The sequence below is a fragment of the Tachypleus tridentatus genome, chromosome 7 (genome assembly GCF_004210375.1).
Source record: "Tachypleus tridentatus isolate NWPU-2018 chromosome 7, ASM421037v1, whole genome shotgun sequence".
NCBI classification, from domain to species: Eukaryota; Metazoa; Arthropoda; class Merostomata; order Xiphosura; family Limulidae; genus Tachypleus; species Tachypleus tridentatus.
In genome coordinates, this window is record NC_134831.1 from 93729301 (window position 1) to 93754037 (window position 24737).

The 24737-nt window shown below is 33.8% G+C and overlaps 1 protein-coding gene across 4 annotated transcripts in view; it reads right to left on the bottom strand.

The window, feature by feature from the left end:
* The window catches only part of LOC143256209 (inhibitor of nuclear factor kappa-B kinase subunit alpha-like), a 70647-nt gene that overhangs the window by 41683 nt on the left and 4227 nt on the right, over positions 1-24737 (bottom strand). For all 4 annotated transcript variants that reach the window (XM_076513094.1, XM_076513093.1, XM_076513091.1 and 1 more), the window contains exons 3-7: positions 23748-23969; positions 16369-16527; positions 15631-15720; positions 14493-14617; positions 4363-4470 (exon numbers count right to left, since the gene is read on the bottom strand). In XM_076513094.1, coding sequence (XP_076369209.1) covers positions 4363-4470; positions 14493-14617; positions 15631-15720; positions 16369-16527; positions 23748-23969 — 704 coding nt within the window. The remainder of the gene's footprint in view (positions 1-4362; positions 4471-14492; positions 14618-15630; positions 15721-16368; positions 16528-23747; positions 23970-24737) is intronic.

A 24737-nucleotide genomic window follows, 5' to 3' on the forward strand; every position in this document is an offset into this window, starting at 1 on the left:
CCTGAGTGCAACACAGACCACACATTGGTGCATCAGTACTAGATAAAAGGAAGTGGTTAATTAAAAAACTGTGACCAATGTGTAGCCAAAACAACTTCCTCCCTTCGATCTTTACAGAAACAAGGTGGACAAAGAGCTAAAGAAGGCTTGATTTGAGAAAGCTTATTATTTCATTGCTCACTCCAGGTCAACTGCCAACTGATGTATAGTCAGGTTTTGATAACCGGACCACAGACCATGTATGGAACATGGATGGTGGTGACAGGGCCAGAGCAAATGGACTTTGCCGCTCTATCAACTAGCTCATTCCCACAAATACCAAGATGACCTGGTATCCAAAAAACCTGGACAGAGAGAGATGGGTCAGTTTGTTTTGGATATTGATAAGAATAAGATGGTAAATAACATGGAATGGTGTTAGAGCCAATAGACAGCTGAGTATAGATTGAACAATTCATATATTGCATAGTTTCAATATGATTCAGGGCAAGAGAAACAGCATGCAATTCAGAAATGAACACAGAAACTGTAAAGGGTATTCTGTGTGCTACAACCAAACTGTAACAAACCATGGCAGAACCTAGAGAATCACCCTGATTATGAACCATCCATATACATGGGAAAAGAAGGATTTTTTGAAAGATGTTCAGAAAACAAAGAGCAATATTTCCAATCATGAGTACCGACCTTCCTCAGATGACTCAAAGATAGGTCACAGTTGGGCATAGTAATTAGCCATGGTGGATGTGACCGAACTGTTGATACTGCTATGCTATTCAAAGATATATCTAATTTTTCTGATTGCACCAGAATATGAAGGCTAAAAGTCACAATGGCAGATTTACTATTATAGAAAAGTGTAACCCACTGAGGATGGAAAACACAGCCCCAAGTAGAATGCTGTGGAAAAGAGCAAAGTTTGGAAGCACACATAAGAGACAGTTGCAAATGGCAAATATACAGAGGGGATTCATGGGACTCCACATAGAAACTTTGGACTGGAGAAGTACAAAAGGCCCCAGTGCAAAGCCAAAGCCCCTGATGGTGGATAGTATCCAGCATTTTCAATGCTAAGATTCTGGCAGAACCATAAACCATAGATCCATAGTCAAGTTTGGATCTGATAAGGGCAAGATAAATTTTAAGCATCAAGCATCGAACTGCTCCCCATGAAGTGGAAGAGAAAACACAGAGAATGTTCAATGCTCTTATACATTTGACACAAAGTTGCTTGATATGAGAAGTAAAGTTTAATTTACAAATATAAGACCTACGAACTTAGCCTCAGGAATGACAGGTAGTACAGCATCATCAATACGAAGTTCTAGGTCTGGATGAATCATCCGTTGGCAGCATAAATGTACACAGTTTTAGAGAGAGAAAGTTGAAAACCATTTGCTGTGGTCCACTTAAGTATATGATTGATTGCAGTTTGTAGTTGCTGTTCAATAACCCTCATGTTTGATGACTGACATGTGAAAGTCATCAACAAAAAGACCATTTGCAGCTGTAGGGAGTAGCTGTTCATTAATGGCATTAATCTTGATAATGAAAAGTGTGACACTCAGAACACAGCCCTGAGGAACTCTAAGTTCTTGTGGAAAAAAACAGGAAAGTGTTGAGCCCACCCAGACCTGGAATCGGCAGTTCATTAAAAAATGCTTAATAAAAAGTGGCAAATTGCCATGCAATCCATATGAGTGAAAGTCTCACAAGATGCCATATCTCCATGTTGTATCATAAGCTTTCTCTAAATAAAAACACAAATAGAAACAAGATGTTGTTGCTTCAAAAAGGCTTCTCTGACTTATGTTTCAAGGCGAATTAAATGGTCTATCGTGGAGCATTGTATTCGGAACCCAAACTGAGTGGGTGAGAGAAGGTTGCTTGATTCAAGTAACCAAACGAGATAAGCATTAATCATCCTCTTTAAGATCTTACTGAGACAGCTTGTCAAAGCAATGGGACAGTAATTTGAAGGAATCTTTGGATCTTTCCCAGGTTTAAGAATAAGGAGTACAATAGCTTGGCACCAAGCACCAGGTAAGACATTCTCCTGCCATATCTGGTTGAAGACAGCCAGGAGAATAGTTATGGTGGTGGTAGTTTTCCTCCTCAAAACAGTGTTAATAGCTTCCTTTATACTAACACCATGGAATTTAGATTAACAGATTCTTGTCATTGTCCACATGCAATCTGTACAGCTGTATCAATCATCATTATTTATGCCAATTGCTTAAACTAATATTGCATGACACTAAACCCTCTTTAATTTGGATAATTTTATAAACTAGTAAATTTGTACAATGAATAATAAATAATAACCATCCACTCATATGATTCCTTTGAAAACTTTAGCTGGAACTGTTAATTTAGTTTGCTTGGCCTAACCAATACTTATGTACCTGCACATCCTTTCACATTACAGTTGTGCTGCTACAAATCAGCCATCTTTAATCCAAAGAATAAAATAGAACTAAAAACTGTCCACTTTTACTGTTAAGTAAAGCTATAGTAAACATTTCAGAACAACAGCTCACATGACTTTTTGAGTAGCCTTGCACAAAACTTCTGGCCAAAATTGAGCATTTCTTGTTGAATGACATTACACATGTGGTTTATATTCAAACTACATCTGACACATAATTGTTGGTTGTAAAGATCTACCAGTGTATCAAATTTAAAATAATTCACAAAGTAGATTTTCCTGTGAAATACATTTTCTGTACTTTCAGTATAAAGAATAAAAAGGGAAGACATTCTAACATGTGGGATATCTTCACTAGCCATTTCTAACTCAGCAGAGAAAGAGGGAAGATATTTGGTCATAACTGACAATACTCCTATAACATCTCATTCTTCAGCCATTTTAATAACTATTTACAAAGAGATTAGGAATAGAATAACAGCAAAAATGATAAACTCACAGAAGATCTATATAAAACTTCCTGTAATTCATTTCACTTCCTTTAAGGTAACTTCAAAGTCGTGTCAGTTTCATGTTGCTTAAGCCTAATGTTCATTAAAGAACATTTAGTCACTTTTGAGCAGTTTCAGTTTCATGTTGCTTAGGCATAATATTTCTTAAAGCACATTTAGTTACTTTAGAGTAGTTTCAGTTTTATGTTGCTTGAGCCTAACGTTCCTTAAAGTGCATTTATAGTTACAAAAATAGCAACTTTAGTCATTAAAAGTAGAGAGTATGTTACCATAACATAAATAATTGCTCACACTAGGTATAATAAAAATGTAGTTTTGTTAGTTACAATATGTTACCAGTAGAAACATTTTCCTTTTTAACACTACGGAAAATAAAATATTTGTTTGTCAGTTAATCAATTTTTAGATGATTAAAAATATAAATAGAAAAGTGTATTTTATTTAATAAACTAAAACTATCCCTACTAAGTATTAAATTGGTTTTGATTGCCCTCATCCATCTAATAGTTGAATAGCAACAAATTTCAATATTGATTCAAACTTAAAACAAATAACACAGCTAAACCTGTTAATCTCTCATACAAACTGTTAACCTAACGAGTTTGAGCCATTAATAACATTTTAAATACTTATACTGTATCAATTTCAGCCAAAAGCAATTTTTCCCTTCTAGTGTCAGATAGACAAACCCACAAATAACAGTAGACTTGGGCAGGAAATAGTGGGAGTGTTCTGTAGTTGATAACTTAACTGAGATTTAAGTCACATACAAAACAAACAGACTGGGCATGTTTAAGGGACAGTGAAAACAGTCTTTATTTAGACAGAACAAAATAACCAAACTGTATGTATGTAACTACACAAACAAATGCACAATCACCTCTAATGGATCACTGACTTGTTTGTCAACTTTCCATCTCTCTGCCAAACTAGTCATGATGAAAACCAAGTAGCAGAAAGCTAAGAAAGCAGTTGAACTCAACAAGTAAACCCAGTTTCTTTAAACAGTTGACAATGTCACCTTGTGACCTCTGTTCTCTCACAGCTTTGGTTGAGAACACCACCAACCAACCAGCAAAGATATTACAGTGATAATCTTTTCGACCCAAGTTCTGTATCCCTGCAATACCATCTCAGGCATGAATAGACATTACCTACTATAGAGAATAAAAAATTTCAAACTCTCTCTCTATCATTAAACCAGGTATGAAACATGAATAATATTTCTACATAAGTTAACCATATTAATTTAATCACAACAGCAACATTAAAAAGTCAAGCAGATCTGAGTTTTGTAACAACAAACACCCTGAACATTAAATTATAGCCAGATACTGGAAGTGTTTTTCTCATTACATGTAAAAAATACTGCAATTAAAAACATATGTATCCCACAATTACAACACAATTCAATCTACTTACCTTGAAATATTATTATATGGAGACATTTCTTCTGAGCAGTGGATTTTTCCTTCATTGTCTAAGTACATTGTGATAGTTGATGATGACTTCTTTTCAGCAAATGGTATCCTATAAAATGTTAAACTACATTAGCTTAGAAATATAATCATTTAATACTTAAAACTCATTTTTGTAAGGAGAAATAAAAATCATTCATTTCATTTAAGTTAGATATTTTATTAGAATATCTGCTTTGAAATTACAGGGACTAATTTTTAGCTTTTAGTGATAGAGAGTGCTGTGTTATTTAAAAGTTAGTGTTTCTGAAATACTAAACTTTTGACTTCAAATAATACTTGACTTCAAATGTATCCTAGGTTTTGGAGGTAACTGAAAAGCAGGACCCAGAATGAGGTGTATCCCCACCACATTGTGGGTCCTCCTTTTTCAGTCACCTCCAAAACCTAGGATACATTTTATAATCACACATTGTAACTTGTACCCTGGGATCTTTTTTATAAAATGCAGAATATTTTGTTAAGTTTAATGTGTTTTGTTTTGGCTTTAAAATTTATGGTTATATACATCAGTTAGTAATACATAAATCTCAAGACTTTGAACTGTATGCACATTGAAAATAATATTTCATGACAAAAGAAACAAATTATTAAACTTTCATATTCACTTCTTCTCTTGTAGTAACTATTCGAAATATTATTGTATTAAACATAAAATATACTGGAATGATTAGTTTACACAAAACCACAAAAATCCTGGTTTACTAGACCACAGCTCTTATTTTGAAACTTTTATAATATATTATTATATACTGATATGCTTTTTTAAAACATTTTCCATATGTATATATAACTAGTGCATGTTCTATGGTTTACTCTTTAATCAATGATATAATCCTTTGAATGTATTTTTATGTATGAGTGTTAGATCCCAATTGTAAATTGATTCAAATGGTGCACATAGTGATACAGTATTGTATAAAGGAGGTGAGGGTCCATACACTGGATCAGATCCATGTAAGATTGAGACTGTTACAAGAAATATTGTCATTATCACAAAGCAGACACGAGACACTTTCAAGATTTGGATTGTTTTTTGTATTCAAACTACAACTGTAGTTGCCCCAAAGTTGGTAAGTAACTGTTTAAGTTTTGTTGATCATAAATAAAATATTGATTTTTTGTGGGAAGTTCCCAATTCACCATGCATGTTTGGATCTAATAACAGAATTTGCAATTTTGTTCGTACACAATACTTTTGTGTTCAATGAACTGTAATCTGAGCGATTATGTGTCAATGCTATTCAGAATTCTTCATACATTGGCATGTTTTCAGTTCAATTCTGCATTTATGTATACTGCACTTCGATATGTTTTATGTGGCCTTTATGTGTTTCATATACCAGCTATAGAAAGATATGTTGTTCTTGCTAATCAGATCAAGTCGTGTATCATGCTACTGAACCATTTTGTCATATTGTGTATTTTGTTATTTTTATTCATCATAGTTAACGGTTGCTTATTACTCAACACTTACTATTTAATAAAAAGATCAGTAATACAGCACTCGGGTTGAGTTACTGGATCAGAATACAACACACAAAACAGTGGGCAGTTACATTAGCTGTCCCTAATTTGGCAGTGATAGACTAGAAGGAAGGGAGCTAATTAACATCACCCCTGTAAACTATTGGACTACTTTATTACCAGTGAATAGTGGGATTGGCCATTACAACACTCACAGAGCTGAAAGTGAGAGCATGTTTAGCAAAGGGAATTTGAACCCATGACATGCAGATTGTAAGTCGAGCTCCCTAACCATTAGACCCTGTAAGAATTTACTATGCACTGACTAATAACAGTCTAAGAATATGTTATGTCACGAACCTACTCAAATGAGCAGGCCTCCTGTTTCATTATATCTACCTCTAGGTAAATAGGAATTACTGAATAGGGTTAATAAAAGTCTGGCTATCATTATGTGGTATTTAAACACACCCTAGTACAGTAAGTTGTCCGAGTTATTGATTTATCATAATGTACGCGCATTTCTAATTTATTCTAGCCTATACTGTAAAGTGTAATTACACTAATGATTTTTACATATTTCTTTTCCAAATTTCTAACTTCAAATCTTACATTTTCAAACATATAAAGTTGAAATCATTTCTTATGTTTTTCAACGTGATGATGGAATTAGATTTCAAAACAGTTTCTAAATAACTTCTGATACTACTACATTTTTAACATTGCTTATAAAACTTTGAATTCCACCTTATATATCATTTTAAAATATTTTAAGATCATTTAGTATAATCACATTTTTTTTTTCTAAATAAAATAGTTAAGTTGTATCATCTTTGTTCGTATAAAATTGGATTAAATGTGTTTCCATTGAATTATATATTACCTACTGCACACTGTGACAAGAATTTGTACTAATTCTATCACATAGATAAATTACTTTATTCTTATGAAATTTAGAGACAATTATTTTCACAATTAATTATTTTACTTAGGAATACGTTAAATATCACAATTACTTTTTTAACAATGATTTTTAACAAATAATTAAGTTTTTTTAGCAATAAATATCCAAAATAAATCAAAACTCTTTCCTAAGCCTTATTGAATCTCATTGATCATGAAGCTTCTCTTATTACACTGGCATAAACTCTTACAGAAGCATGTACAAGGTTAACATCCTATAAAACTTGATAATGTAATGTTTAGTATTTTTCTGACTTACAATCAATGCTACCAAATAATGCTTGTTTTCATCAACAAAAATACAGTAGTTTTATTAGAACAGCTTTGCAAAAATTTGTAGGAAGAAAACAAAGGAAATACATGAAACTTATGTTATTGTCCTTTGAGTAGAATTTGACAAACATCACTGAAATTGAATGACACAGCACACGTGCACTCTTGTAACCATATCCAATAGTAGAAAATCAGCCTTTAGGAAGTGATATGTCTCTGGTTTTTTCTAGTGAAGCAGTATTTTGTGAAATAGTCACATTTCAGTTATAATAGAATATATGTACATGCATTGTTAGTTTTTCAAACAAGTTCTTAACTTTCAGTTAATTTTATTAAAACACAAAAAACAATCACACTTTCCATTCATGAACTTTCTATTTGTTTGCTGCTAGCCGTGAGTTGTTATACCTTGCCAAATTTTACATATGGAGAATGTAACACAAAATAACTTTTTGAGGTTTCATATATGCATTTTGAAATAATAAAAATCAATAAATTACTGTATCAATACCAAGAAATTACACTATAATTTACCTGGCTTAGTAACTAAGTTGTCAATACCAAGAGATTACACTATAATTTACCTGGCTTAGTAACTAAGTTGTCAATACCAAGAGATTACACTATAATTTACCAGGCTTAGTACCTAAGTTGTCAATACCAAGAGATTACACTATAATTTACCTGGCTTAGTAACTAAGTTGTCAATACCAAGAGATTACACTACAATTTACCTGGCTTAGTACCTAAGTTGTCAATACCAAGAGATTACACTACAATTTACCAGGCTTAGTAACTAAGTTGTCAATACCAAGAGATTACACTATAATTTACCTGGCTTAGTACCTAAGTTATCAATACCAAGAGATTACACTATAATTTACCTGGCTTAGTACCTAAGTTGTCAATACCAAGAGATTACACTATAATTTACCTGGTTTAGTAACTAAGTTCACAATACCAAGAGATTACACTATAATTTACCTGGCTTAGTACCTAAGTTGTCAATACCAAGATATTACACTATAATTTACCTGGCTTGGTAACTAAGTTGTCAATACCAAGATATTACACTATAATTTACCTGGCTTAGTAACTAAGTTGTCAATACCAAGATATTACACTATAATTTACCTGGCTTGGTAACTAAGTTGTAAATACCAAGAGATTACACTACAATTTACCAGGCTTAGTAACTAAGTTGTCAATACCAAGAGATTACACTATAATTTACCTGGCTTAGTACCTAAGTTGTCAATACCAAGAAATTACACTACAATTTACCTAGCTTAGTACCTAAGTTGTCAATACCAAGAGATTACACTATAATTTACCTGGTTTAGTAACTAAGTTGTCAAAACCAAGATATTACACTATAATTTACCAGGCTTAGTACCTAAGTTGTCAATACCAAGAGATTACACTATAATTTACCTGGCTTAGTACCTAAGTTGTCAATACCAAAATATTACACTATAATTTACCTGGCTTAGTTCCTAAGTTGTCAATACCAAGAGATTACACTATAATTTACCAGGCTTAGTAACTAAGTTATCAATACCAAGATATTACACTATAATTTACCTGGCTTAGTAACTAAGTCATCAATACCAAGATATTACACTATAATTTACCAGGCTTTGTACCTAAGTTGTCAATACCAAGAGATTACACTATAATTTACTTGGCTTAGTACCTAAGTTGTCAATACCAAAATATTACACTATAATTTACCTGGCTTAGTACCTAAGTTGTCAATACCAAGAGATTACACTATAATTTACCAGGCTTAGTAACTAAGTTATCAATACCAAGATATTACACTATAATTTACCTGGCTTAGTAACTAAGTCGTCAATACCAAGAGATTACACTATAATATACCAGGCTTAGTAACTAATTTATCAATACCAAGATATTACACTATAATTTACCTGGCTTAGTAACTAAGTTGTCAATACCAAGAGATTACACTATAATTTACCTGGCTTAGTACCTAAGTTGTCAATACCAAAATATTACACTATAATTTACCTGGCTTAGTACCTAAGTTGTCAATACCAAGAGATTACACTATAATTTACCAGGCTTAGTAACTAAGTTATCAATACCAAGATATTACACTATAATTTACCTGGCTTAGTACCTAAGTTGTCAATACCAAGAGATTACACTATAATTTACCAGGCTTAGTAACTAAGTTATCAATACCAAGATATTACACTATAATTTACCTGGCTTAGTAACTAAGTCGTCAATACCAAGAGATTACACTATAATTTACCAGGCTTAGTAACTAATTTATCAATACCAAGATATTACACTATAATTTACCTGGCATAGTAACTAAGTTGTCAATACCAAGAGATTACACTATAATTTACCAGGCTTAGTAATTAATTTATCAATACCAAGATATTACACTATAATTTACCTGGCTTAGTAACTAAGTTGTCAATACCAAGAGATTACACTATAATTTACCAGGCTTAGTAACTAAGTTGTCAATACCAAGAGATTACACTACAATTTACCAGGCTTAGTAACTAAGTTGTCAATACCAAGAGATTACACTATAATTTACCTGGCTTAGTAACTAAGTTGTCAATACCAAGAGATTACACTATAATTTACCTGGCTTAGTACCTAAGTTATCAATACCAAGAGATTACACTATAATTTACCTGGCTTAGTACCTAAGTTGTCAATACCAAGAGATTACACTATAATTTACCTGGTTTAGTAACTAAGTTCACAATACCAAGATATTACACTATAATTTACCTGGCTTAGTAACTAAGTTGTCAATACCAAGAGATTACACTATAATTTACCTGGCTTAGTAACTAAGTTGTCAATACCAAGATATTACACTATAATTTACCTGGCTTGGTAACTAAGTTGTAAATACCAAGAGATTACACTACAATTTACCAGGCTTAGTAACTAAGTTGTCAATACCAAGAGATTACACTATAATTTACCTGGCTTAGTACCTAAGTTGTCAATACCAAGAAATTACACTACAATTTACCTAGCTTAGTACCTAAGTTGTCAATACCAAGAGATTACACTATAATTTACCTGGCTTAGTACCTAAGTTGTCAATACCAAAATATTACACTATAATTTACCTGGCTTAGTTCCTAAGTTGTCAATACCAAGAGATTACACTATAATTTACCAGGCTTAGTAACTAAGTTATCAATACCAAGATATTACACTATAATTTACCTGGCTTAGTAACTAAGTCATCAATACCAAGATATTACACTATAATTTACCAGGCTTTGTACCTAAGTTGTCAATACCAAGAGATTACACTATAATTTACCTGGCTTAGTACCTAAGTTGTCAATACCAAAATATTACACTATAATTTACCTGGCTTAGTACCTAAGTTGTCAATACCAAGAGATTACACTATAATTTACCAGGCTTAGTAACTAAGTTATCAATACCAAGATATTACACTATAATTTACCTGGCTTAGTAACTAAGTCGTCAATACCAAGAGATTACACTATAATTTACCAGGCTTAGTAACTAATTTATCAATACCAAGATATTACACTATAATTTACCTGGCATAGTAACTAAGTTGTCAATACCAAGAGATTACACTATAATTTACCAGGCTTAGTAACTAATTTATCAATACCAAGATATTACACTATAATTTACCTGGCTTAGTAACTAAGTTGTCAATACCAAGAGATTACACTATAATTTACCTGGCTTAGTACCTAAGTTGTCAATACCAAAATATTACACTATAATTTACCTGGCTTAGTACCTAAGTTGTCAATACCAAGAGATTACACTATAATTTACCAGGCTTAGTAACTAAGTTATCAATACCAAGATATTACACTATAATTTACCTGGCTTAGTAACTAAGTCGTCAATACCAAGAGATTACACTATAATTTACCAGGCTTAGTAACTAATTTATCAATACCAAGATATTACACTATAATTTACCTGGCATAGTAACTAAGTTGTCAATACCAAGAGATTACACTATAATTTACCAGGCTTAGTAATTAATTTATCAATACCAAGATATTACACTATAATTTACCTGGCTTAGTAACTAAGTTGTCAATACCAAGAGATTACACTATAATTTACCAGGCTTAGTAACTAAGTTGTCAATACCAAGAGATTACACTACAATTTACCAGGCTTAGTAACTAAGTTGTCAATACCAAGAGATTACACTATAATTTACCTGGCTTAGTAACTAAGTTGTCAATACCAAGAGATTACACTATAATTTACCAGGCTTAGTACCTGAGTTGTCAATACCAAGAGATTACACTATAATTTACCTGGTTTAGTAACTAAGTTGTCAATACCAAGATATTACACTATAATTTACCAGGCTTAGTACCTAAGTTGTTAATACCAAGAGATTACACTATAATTTACCTGGCTTAGTAACTAAGTTGTCAATACCAAGATATTACACTATAATTTACCTGGCTTAGTAACTAAGTTGTCAATACCAAGAGATTACACTACAATTTACCAGGCTTAGTAACTAAGTTGTCAATACCAAGAGATTACACTATAATTTACCTGGCTTAGTACCTAAGTTGTCAATACCAAGAAATTACACTATAATTTACCTGGCTTAGTACCTAAGTTGTCAATACCAAGAGATTACACTATAATTTACCTGGGTTAGTACCTCAGTTGTCAATACCAAGATATTACACTATAATTTACCAGGCTTAGTACCTAAGTTGTCAATACCAAGAGATTACACTATAATTTACCTGGCTTAGTAACTAAGTCATCAATACCAAGATATTACACTATAATTTACCTGGCTTAGTACCTAAGTTATCAATACCAAGAGATTACACTATAATTTACCTGGCTTAGTACCTAAGTTGTCAATACCAAGAGATTACACTATAATTTACCTGGTTTAGTAACTAAGTTGTCAATACCAAGATATTACACTATAATTTACCTGGCTTAGTAACTAAGTTGTCAATACCAAGATATTACACTATAATTTACCTGGCTTAGTAACTAAGTTGTCAATACCAAGAGATTACACTACAATTTACCAGGCTTAGTAACTAAGTTGTCAATACCAAGAGATTACACTATAATTTACCTGGCTTAGTACCTAAGTTGTCAATACCAAGAAATTACACTATAATTTACCTGGCTTAGTACCTAAGTTGTCAATACCAAGAGATTACACTATAATTTACCTGGCTTAGTACCTAAGTTGTCAATACCAAGATATGACACTATAATTTACCAGGCTTAGTACCTAAGTTGTCAATACCAAGAGATTACACTATAATTTACCTGGCTTAGTACCTAAGTTGTCAATACCAAAATATTACACTATAATTTACCTGGCTTAGTACCTCAGTTGTCAATACCAAGAGATTACACTACAATTTACCTGGCTTAGCACCTAAGTTGTCAATACCAAGAGATTACACTACAATTTACCTGGCTTAGTACCTAAGTTGTCAATACCAAGAGATTACACTACAATTTACCAGGCTTAGTAACTAAGTTGTCAATACCAAGAGATTACACTATAATTTACCTGGCTTAGTACCTAAGTTGTCAATACCAAGAGATTACACTATAATTTACCTGGCTTAGTACCTAAGTTATCAATACCAAGAGATTACACTATAATTTACCTGGCTTAGTACCTAAGTTGTCAATACCAAGAGATTACACTATAATTTACCTGGTTTAGTAACTAAGTTGTCAATACCAAGATATTACACTATAATTTACCAGGCTTAGTACCTAAGTTGTCAATACCAAGAGATTACACTATAATTTACCTGGCTTAGTACCTAAGTTGTCAATACCAAAATATTACACTATAATTTACCTGGCTTAGTACCTAAGTTGTCAATACCAAGAGATTACACTATAATTTACCAGGCTTAGTAACTAAGTTATCAATACCAAGATATTACACTATAATTTACCTGGCTTAGTAACTAAGTCGTCAATACCAAGAGATTACACTATAATTTACCAGGCTTAGTAACTAATTTATCAATACCAAGATATTACACTATAATTTACCTGGCTTAGTAACTAAGTTGTCAATACCAAGAGATTACAGTATAATTTACCAGACTTAGTAACTAAGTTGTCAATACCAAGAGATTACACTATAATTTACCAGGCTTAGTAACTAAGTTGTCAATACCAAGAGATTACACTATAATTTACCTGGTTTAGTACCTAAGCTGTCAATACCAAGAGATTACACTATAATTTACCAGGCTTAGTACCTAAGTTGTACTTGGATCATTGAATATATGATTTTTTTTACCTCAATAATTTCTTATCTTACCACTTGGAATGTAACATGGAAAGAAAGGGTTTCCTGTATAAATATTTTGCAAAGGCTCAGAAAACCATGTGGGGGACAATACAAATTTTCATCTGGTTATTAACACATTACAGAAAAAAGTAGGCGTACATAAGAAAGTATTTCCAAAAATGAAAAATGGTGGGTTGAGCTACTGTGATTCAATAAATGTGGCCATATCTCAGCAAATAGAAAAAATAGAAGGTTCTTATTGCAGAGATGCCAACTATTTCAAATGACTAAGCACAATGATTGTAGACAGAGCCCCTACAGATATCGTACAACCACTGGATACTGTTTTGAGTCATCCATGTCTGTGGATCCATCTGTGGCTAAACTGTAAACACTGTTAGTAAGTATGCTTGAAATCATTTTGTCAACTTCACAACCCAACATTTGTACAATGGTTGTAGTTTTGGTTCTAGCACAGCCATATTTTTTCACTATATCAGAGTCTGGGAACATTTTTCTGAATAGATGTCCTGAATGATCGGCTACAGCTAGGGGTAAATTATGAGCAATGACGAATTGCGTGAACATCACTTCTGCATTTATGGTTTCATATTCTGAATTCTTACTCATAAATGTCGTTATCTGCATCATTTTTGTCTTCACCTCAGCCTTTTCTTGGTGATATGCTGATTTTGTATGTCTGGAACAATCGTTTATCCTGCCATGCACCACAGAAAAATCGATGTGACAAACTGTACAAAACGCATGACTGTCACTGAGTTTTGATGCAATGACTGGATATTTTGCACTATACTCTTTCCTAAATTTTTGATTCAAAGTTTTAGTCCTTTTAGATTTGCCAGAAACAAGACAATCTGGTGAACGAGGCCTCTTTTTTTCCATCGTGTAAACGATCGCATTGGTGTTTCTATGCCGCTTTGAAAACGAAAAATACCCATCTATGCGAGCGCTGATTGGCTGACAAGCACTGATGATGTAACTATGGATTCTCCCCAATAACAGAAAAGGAGAAAGAAACTTACCACTGTGCTGGTGACAGAGAGGGAAGAAAGGGGCGATACCCAACAATTATCTCATGCGTAACAAGACCCAGACTCCAGTAGTCAACAGTATAGGAATACCTTTTACTGTGGAACAGTTCAGGGGCCTGTAATGCACAGAACACAGACATAAGACTTAATGCAAAGTATGATGAAAACAATATTTGAGAAATTCTTTTTGTACCTGCTGACATTCAAACACCAAATTTAATAGTTCTAATCTGACCATCTCTTTTTATTAACTTTTCAAAAATATTATATTAGATTTAAAATTTGCTATTACATAATTCAACCAGTTTTTTAAATCATTGAGTATTTTTACAAAATAAGAGATCAGAAATAGCTAGTATGAGAAGTGTTTGAAATTCAAATTGAAAATCTTTCAACTATCAGTTCTGGATTTAGGAATGTGATGGGAGACCCCTTTTACTGCATGAAAACCAATTATTCACCTAGTCACATGGAATGAGTAAAGTTCTCATTTTACATCTACAGTGTTCTCTTGTGACACACACTTATCGTAAACCCTTTATAATAAAAACTCAATGTTTACAAGTGGTATAGTAGCTGTTGATATTTTTTATCAATACAAGCTTGAAATCTGAATGGTAAGAGTACCTTTAGATAAAATCATTCAAAAAACTCTTGCACAAAGTACAAACAAGAACCTGTACAGAAAACTTTTACTCAATACTAGGTATTTTGAAGAATTAGAAAGATTATTATAGGAAGCACTTTAACATCACCAAAACAGAAACAAATAATCTAGAATGTCTTCAAGAAAACTACCTCATCATCTTTCCCTCCATAGACTAAACTACAACCTGCATACACTGTGGAAGTAACAGAATAATAACAGTTTATGTATATATATATAACTGATTCACTCCTAAATTATATGCATAAAAAAAGGAAATTTTTTGTGTTAGTGTTCTAAACTGACAGTGAAATGAAAACTTCTAAGATAAAGTACTTCCACAAAAAATTATTTCCATCAGAAAATAAACACCTAAAATAAAAATACAAAAAGATAAAAAGGATTTAATAAGATGTCTGATAACTCTTCATTATAAACAATCTTATAAGTAGCTTGTTTTAAATTAAATTATATAAAACTTACCAAATATTGTAAAGTTCCCACAAATGATGTGCAAATGCTCCCTTGGTCCAATTCTTTGGCATAACCTAGATCAATCAGTTTGTACTGCAACTGTTGAAATATAGTGGGAAATCACAGTATTTTTAGGCATAACCATCAAATGAAAAAACATTTTTTTTCTTGTACAAAAGATAAAAATTTTTGATAGAATTATTGATATTATAATACAAATATTTGTCACAATATAAATTATTATAAACTTTTGTAGTCTTTTTCAACCTCAATATTTTTTATTAACTTACATTAACATTAAAATAATGTGATAAATTAGTCACTCACTTTTCTTAAAATAATGTGATAAATTAGTGACTCACTTTTCTTAAAATAATGTGATAAATTAGTGACTCACTTTCCTTAAAATAATGTGATAAATTAATGACCCACTTGTCTTAAAATAATGTGATAAACTAGTGACCCACTTGTCTTAAAATAATGTGATAAACTAGTGACCCACTTGTCTTAAAATAATGTGATAAACTAGTGACCCACTTTTCTTAAAATAATGTGATAAATTACTGACTCACTTTTCTTAAAATAATGTGATAAATTAGTGACCCACTTTTCTTAAAATAATGTGATAAATTAGTGACCCACTTTTCTTAAAATAATGTGATAAATTAGTGACCCACTTTTCTTAAAATAATGTGATAAACTAGTGACCCACTTTTCTTAAAATAATGTGATAAATTAGTGACTCACTTTTCCATCATTTTCTTGTAACAGAATATTTTCTGGTTTCAGATCACGATGAATTATACGTCTCTTGTGTAGGTATTCCACTGCTGAGGCAATTTGGTGGAGAAATATCCTCACATTCTTTTCTGGTAGACCACAACAGTTTTCTGGCTTTCCAAATTTCTGATGAAGATTAGCAAACAAAAATTATTTTAAAAGTTTTCTACTAAAACATAGTTAATGCTTCTGTAAAAACGGCTCGTTTGGGTTGAGAACATTTCTTACTTAGAGGAGCAAACCCCAAACGAGCCGTTTTTACATGTATATTTTTCTCTTCAAGTGGGTTTTCTCTTCATCACTGAGTTAATGCTTCTATTTCTAAAAAGAAATCTGTACATAGTTTGAAGAAATTTACTGTAAACAGACTATACAATCTATAAGTATAAAACATGTGTTAACAAAATAACACAAGAGGGAAAATGGCCTAAGACATCATTAAAACAGGCAATGCCTTCAAATGATGAAAGTTAGTGTTTTCTGAAATCAAAATATTACATATTACAACTATTAGTAAACTGCTAGGATTTCTTACTTTGCCCATCTTTCTTGCTTGTTCCAGCCCTTTATTCCCCACTTACGTGCTCATGACAATATTGGTCTCATGACACTCTACACCTACATGAATGCACTCTCTATGCTAACACTGTCTATAAGCACCTTCTTTAGTTACTATTGTCACTTTTTCAAGACTGACCCAATCTAGAGTCTCTAACACCAGCTCTTAGTGGGTAGGAAGGGTAGGAGTGTGTTAGGAGGTAAATATTATTGGAAGTACATTTTCAGTTTAAGAAAATGTTAACTTACAAAACACACACTCGTCTCACACTACAGCTACAATCCAACATTGATAAGATGGAACAGCCAATGAGGGCATTATCTATTTTTCCTATAGAATGCATCTACATAGATCATGGGTATCTCAACAGAAGATTGGCACCCTAGTGGGAAAACTGCACTAAATCCAGAGCATGCACGTTCTTCACCTGGAAAATGATTCAAAAACCACATGTGGAATTCCACATGATTTATCCTCACTATCAGCCAGACACCGACCAGACAGCTGAGGTACCTTTGCTCGGGGTTGTAATTATAGGGCTACAGTTCTTAAATACAATGTTGGCAGCTTGGGAATTTGAACTACAGTATATGTGTGTGTGTGTGGATGTGGATACCAACTTTTTAGTTATAGAGTGATTCATTCCAATCCACCAGAATCATAAAAAGAAGCCAAGCAATATCAACGTGAGTAAATCCTCTCTTCAAGTCCTAAATGCCCCATACTAGAAATGATGGAATCCCATTTACCATATTCAATTTGAGGAAACAGAACTTATCTAGTCTGGAATTATGAACATACATCCTAATACCCCAAACATGTGGACAAAGTAAGCTCCACTTACCCCCGAAATGACGGGAGAAATGCAAAACAATCAGTGCTCATCCAAGGACCCAGGAAGGAGCAATCACACTGCATTCAGATTTATGAAAAGACAACAGACTCCCTCCTGTGTACAGCAGAGCATCTAATCTGCACCAGTATTACCCTGGAAAGGACAGAAAAACAATATTAGCAATGAACATACATCTCCTTATAATCTAGCAGCCATGATTAAGACAGCTACAAGGGGTAGATGAAAATCCTGAAAGGAAGATACTGCCAGATAATGCAAATAATGTGAAATAAAAGTGTTATGATTCCACACACCAGCCCATACACATCTTTCAGTGGAAAATTCAACCAGGCTGCTAAGAACACAGAAAGTGATAAAGCTAATGATACCCGACTTCCAGAAACCTCCTTTCTTCCAAAGAGAGCCCAAAATAAGCAATATGGATCAGTTTTTGCACTCATCCTGTCAGAATAACTGGGGATAAATCCAGGGAAACAGAAGTTTCTCATTTAATAAAAAAACCATTGTTTAGCACCTCTAAAAGCTTTAATGTGAGCAACACTTCAAAGCTTTCACTGAACATAACTGGCTGCCAGTGTTATAGGTAAGAGAGACCAGTCTGGGTATAGAAGGACATAGATCGAATGATAAAGCATTCTGTGCACATGCTGCACAAACAACTCTGACTAGTGAAGTCCACAGGCTGGAAATAACAAAAAATAAATTTTAAGGGAAAGTTGACACAGACCATGAGGCTAAGGGCTCAAACAGATGTTGAAAAAGAGCATGTAACACCACCTTTGTCCCAAACGATGGTTTCATCTAACTAATTTGGATAAAGAGAGCCTAGAATGATTGGAGGAGACAAGAGAGCACTGGGGACTCAATAAAATATTTGTCTCTTTCAGCATCTGAAGGAAGCATCTAAAGAAAGTGGTTGTGGAATACATGAAATCCCTGTTGAAAAGCCAGGTCAGAAATGTGGCCGTGGTTTGCACGTATGAATGAAGCATGCTTAGCCTCCCTGCAGTCTACCATTGTTGATATGTGTACCATTTGTATCAGTAAATGCTACTTGTGGGATGACACAGAAACTGAATAAACCCCAACTGCACACCCTCCATGCATCAAACTTGAGCTCCATAAAGGATGAGTGTAAGATGCTGGATTGTGACTGCCTCAACAGACATCTAAAGCACTGGTCACTCCTAAAAAGACCACAGAAGTGGAAACCTGACATAAGTTGCAGAATTCAGTGCTACCAATAGAATGGGACCAAGAGTTGAATGAATGATTGTTAGGACTCTGGGTTGAAGATCAATAGATTGATGGGCACGTAAGTGCACTCCAATTATGTCCTGACTGAATGCATCTATTGTCAATGCTTAACAGTAATAAGATGCTGGAGACCAAAATGCCAATGAGTGGCAAATGCATTGATTATCTGTGTTCCAAACAAAGAGCAAGTCCTAATAAAAGTCCATAGTTAAAGCATCTATTCTGTTGGAAGAATCCAGTTAGGTTTAGACAACTGAATTGCAACTAAATTTCCCATCCTCCACAACACAGCAAACTAGTAGGATGATATGGTGGAAGTGGACCAAATACAGAAGATCCAAGTTTTGGTAACAAAGAAACCTGGACCCAATTTCCTCTCGATGAGAAGTGTAAGACATGACTATAGAATTGTTGGAGTAAAGCATGATGACTTTTCCCCTCAAAAATTTCAAACACTGAAACATTTTCCTTTCAACAGCAAGAAGCTCTAAAATATTGATGTAGAAAGAAGTCTTGTCATCCATTTAAAGATCCTGGAATTCCTGACTGTTAAGATATGCAGCCCCATCTTTGAAGCAGGGCATCCATGAAAAAAAGGATCTCTGGATGAGGTGGAGGCAGAGGAATGCCAATCATAGTATTGTTCTGGTCTAGCTTGATTCAAGATCGAAGATCTCCACCCTGAATAAAGAGATTGTAGAATCCAGTGGATCACTCTTCATGATCCATTGGTCATGTATAAACCCCTAAAGGAATCTTGTATGTGCTCATCCCAAAGGAATAAGAGATTTGAGTGTGTTTTCTTACAGCAAAGCCACATTGGGCTATCTGCTGAGCCCACCGAGGGGAATCGTACCCCTGATTTTAGCATTGTAAATCCGGAGACTTACCGCTGTACTAGTGGGGGGGCAAGAGATTTGAGTGATGCCCATATCCACAAAAGAGAAAAAACCATGACTGCCTATTCATAGTGTGGAACAACATGAGAGTTGGCTGAGCCTGACTCAGATACACATTGAGAAATACACCTAAATGGAGTATATTGTTTTAGAGTAATAAGAGATGTCTCAGCTCTGATAAAAAAACCATGCCTTGGTTGTTTTGGAAAGCAGTATCTGGGTGTGACCTTCTAATAACTGATGAGATGGTGCTAGCAATAGCCACATGACCATGAAATAGCAGCGTGCACAGGTCCAAAGAACAGGGATAAAAAAAGGTTATGATTTAGTAGAACACATATAGAGCTGATGTTAGTCTGAAGGGCTGAGCCTTGAACTGCAGCACCAGATCCTTGTGCACAAAATGTAGATAATAGCAGAACAACTCTGCTATGATAGCATGCAGAAAGACAATGGCAATATCCAACTTGGTCATCCACAGTCCTGGCAAAAAAATACCAACACAGATTGAGGAAAGACTTCACTGTGAACTTTGGAGGAATTGATTTAGACAAGACTGGTTGATGACCAGATGCCAATGCCAGTCTTCATGGGCACAACAAATAGAAAGGAATAAAACCCAGGAGGAACTGAAACAACTTTATCCACTGCTCCCTTGACCAACAAGTCTCCAATACCCATGGAAGGAAATTTCAAAATCCAAGGATCTGCATGGAGGTGGAAATCCAATACATTAGGAGTATAGTGGTGATGGAGATGTGAAATAAATGATTACTCTTGATGCAAGGACCTATAGTACCTATAACTCTATGGCAAAGGTTTCCCATATATCTATAGATTCTCAGATTCGAGTCTCCACAGATCCCAAAAGCATACAGTGAGCCACCACCATCACTAGCATCATTACAAATTAATAGAGAAACCTTCTGTATATGAGTGGAATGTATTATGGGCTCCAACAGGCTAAGGGGTTGATGTTAAGGGTTGGTACACTCAAACAGAGAAGGAACTATGACCCTCCCTGAAGGAGCCAAGGAAATTCTTGAAGCCAACGTCAACAGGGATGAAAATAGATAGGCAACATCGATCCTCAAATCCAAAGAGTCTGGAATGGGTGCAAAAATCATCAAGGGTTGAAGAAAAGACCTCGAGTAGCTCACCGAGGGTGGTAGCAGGTAGATAAACATCTTCCAACAACTCATTTCTATACAACAAATCCCAACAACACACCAGCCAAGAAACTAGGGAAAGTGCAGAATCTAACAATCAAACCAAGGTGGTTATTAACAATAGTCCTATATCATAATCAAAGTAATATGGGGATCACTGAGAGGCTTTCAATAATAAGATGGAGGGATTACAAATACCACAGCACTGTAGATAGGGTTAAACAAATACTCAAAAACTGTGATCTCTTCAAATTGACCACAGACTCTATTCTGAAACTCCACATTTCCAGATGCAAGTCTATTTTCTGAGAGACTTAATGTGCTTCCATCTAGTGATGGTAGATGAAAACATGTTGTTCTGACAAATATAACAAACAAGGCACAACTCTTCCGTCATGTAACTGAGCAATAAACCTCCCTGCATGAACTGCAATACCTGATGATAGAAGGAAAACTAAGGATTTTGTCTCATACCATTCCACCATTAAGGAAGGTACACACTCAAAACCAACCTGGGAAAGACCCAAAACATCATGCATCAATATACAAATGGCCTCATGAGAAGTCAAATGAGTGGAGGAAGCCACTAGAAAAAGTGAATCTGAATACTCTCCTGAATGTCCAGGATTGTCTGCAAATGTTGCCTCTTGATTTCATGTTATTTCTCCATCTCACCACAGATAAGATCATGGATAGCCTGAACCCAGTTGTGAGCAACACTAAATACCAGGGGTAGGAAACGAGAAACTTGAGTTACCTCTGTGCTAGATATGTTAATCCGAAAGTTTGTCATAAGCTGGCTTCACAAATGAAAGGGATTTTTTTTTTTTTATCTTGTTACAACACACAGGCAACACAAATAACACTCAAAAGTATCTCCAATGGTCATACTACAGAGAAACCCATTGGTGAAAACTTTGTTGAGTAAAAGTGAGAACATTATCTGAAGGAGGTGCTTATATAGTACAAGATAGAGGAGACATTGACACAAGTAGAGAGTGTCATGAGACACACCGCCAAGGTCAATTAAGTGAGGTATAAAAGACTAGAGCAAGTGAAAAAAATATCAAACCAACATTTAGATGAATAAAGGAAAAGAAACCCTAGCAGTTTGGTAGTACCTGTAGTGTAAGGGGAGGTAAATACATGTTGGAACAATGCTTTAAAAAGTATGATTAATTAACCAGATTCATTTGAAGTTTTGCTTTAAGTTCATAGTTCACTCTGATTGGAAATTAAAATAAATACTTATGAATGCCCAACCAAAGCTCAAGGTTTTGAAAACCTGGAAATAATTTAACTGGAATTTTAATTTTAATTGGAATTCTAAGAAACATTCTTGTAAGTCTAACTTTGCACTTCAGTCTGTCACACACACACACACTCTCTATCTTCTATCACACTGCAAAGTCTACAAGTAACTATTTTAATATTTGTTATTTCTATTTTACTTTATTTTAGTATTTTTTTATAATCATAAAATTAACACTGTAAAATAATAATAATGGCAAAAAATTTAGCTCAGACAAAAATTATTCCAACGATCCTAAAATATTTTATTAACATTCCAAAAGTCCCTTGTCCATAACGTATTCTAATGCTTATAAACATACCACACAGTGTTACAGATATTTCAAAAATCCAACCTGATTCCATCACACAAATACAGACTACAAATAAACTATGAACAATGGTGCTAATATTTTAAGAGTTTGCTTTTGTTTGTTCACTTCAGACTAAGTTTTTGCTATTGTTAAAAAATTTGTGATATAAACAAAAGTTAGCTGTAAACAGCCCCTCTTTTGTGTTGTAAAATAGGTGTGGTTGGAAAGAGAAAGCTGAGACCTCTGGTGTTGTAACACCAGTTTAGTGCTAACCCAACCTTCAATGTAACTTAAATGAAAATATAAATCTGTGTTGGGCAAAGAATAAAGTTAAGTATCCTGAATGTCACAAGACATATTACAAATTAGCTGAAGTCTGAAGTGCCCATTACCTTGACATGAAACCACCAGATTAGTTAGCTCTAGAGACAAGTTTCTAACTTCAAGATTTTCTTAGAACAACAATAGGAATGGAGTACAACACAGGCAAGAATTCACCACCTTCTAGTAAAATGAACAATGCTGAATTCATGGTGTTACAGAAAGTAATAGGGACTGTAATAGTATTCAAAGGAGTGAGGCAAAGCATGACTACAGAAACCTAGAGACAAATAATCCAGGAGCTTAAATGCATCAAATGTTATACTAATAACATAATCTAAAAATCTTAACCTTACTATGAAAACTTAGAACAGTCCTGCAATAAGAAGTTAGGGTCAGTGAGGATATAATTAAAAAGATACAAGAGTATTGCATAGGGTTACTGGTGACATGTTTAAAAAAGAGAGGGGAAGACTTATGATAACAACAATAAAACTACACAGTAACTTAACAGTGAAAACGTTTCACAGTTGTTCATATTTTCTGAACTTTATTAGAAAAAAAACAGAGTATATTTTTATAAAAAGCTTTTTTATTCACAAAATGTTCTACAAAATAAAAATTAATTGCTTAGCATTATTGTTTAATAGCACAGTTTTAATGGAATTGGACAAACCTTACTTTTCTCAAATCACCACCAGCACAGTACTCCATAGCAAGGAGAGGAAGGTTGGAACTACTGGTGTCCAAAGCTGAAGGAACCTCGAGAGCAGTGATAACATTTGGATGTTTTAATTTCCTCATGATTTCAACTTCTAGCTTCCACCTTTGTCGATGTTTTGGAGTCATCATGGCATCATTTCCCCAGCGACATTCTTTTATAGCAATTGGTTCATTTGTCTTCTGTGACATAAAAGACAGCTGGTAATACACACTATTACAAAAAACAATGTTAAACCTTAGTTTATTATTATTAATAGTCCAGTTTTTTTATTTTTCTCTACTGGTTTACAGTAAGTCTTAGATATTATTTAAAACTTAAAAAACTAAGTGCTGTCAGTCACACAATGTGCTTACATTTTGTAGTTTAAGTGAAATTTGAAACAAAACAAAGTTACTTGATGGCTATCTTTGGCAGCCATCTCTAATTTCAGAAAGAAAGTAGATAGTCAACTCCACCCACCAACTCTTGGGCTACTCTTTTACCTGTAAATAGTAACACTGTCACATTATGACACCCCCCAAGAATGAAAGGTCAACCATGTTTAGTGATGAGGATTTGAACTGCAAGTTGAGGAACATAACAGCCAGCAATATAAAACCCTACATTTTATAGGAATGATAAGTAGTGAGACATTACATGGAATCATTGGTCTACACTTAATGAATCTGTTCTGTAAAGTGCAAAGTTCACCATTGTCACAAATGTCCATACTGTACCGTCCTCAGTGTATTATGTTTCTCTATGTAAATGCATGTTGGATATGATTCTAGCTTCTTCTTCTTCTACGTTATTATATGTCTTTTATACAACTTCAAGTATACTGGGTGTGATTTTAACACAATTACTAGCTTTTTTTTTTGCTACACTGTGTACAGAATGCATTTCTTTGACATCTAAAAAATACAGCAATATTCTAAGGTCTATTGTTAATCACCTGTTCTGTAACA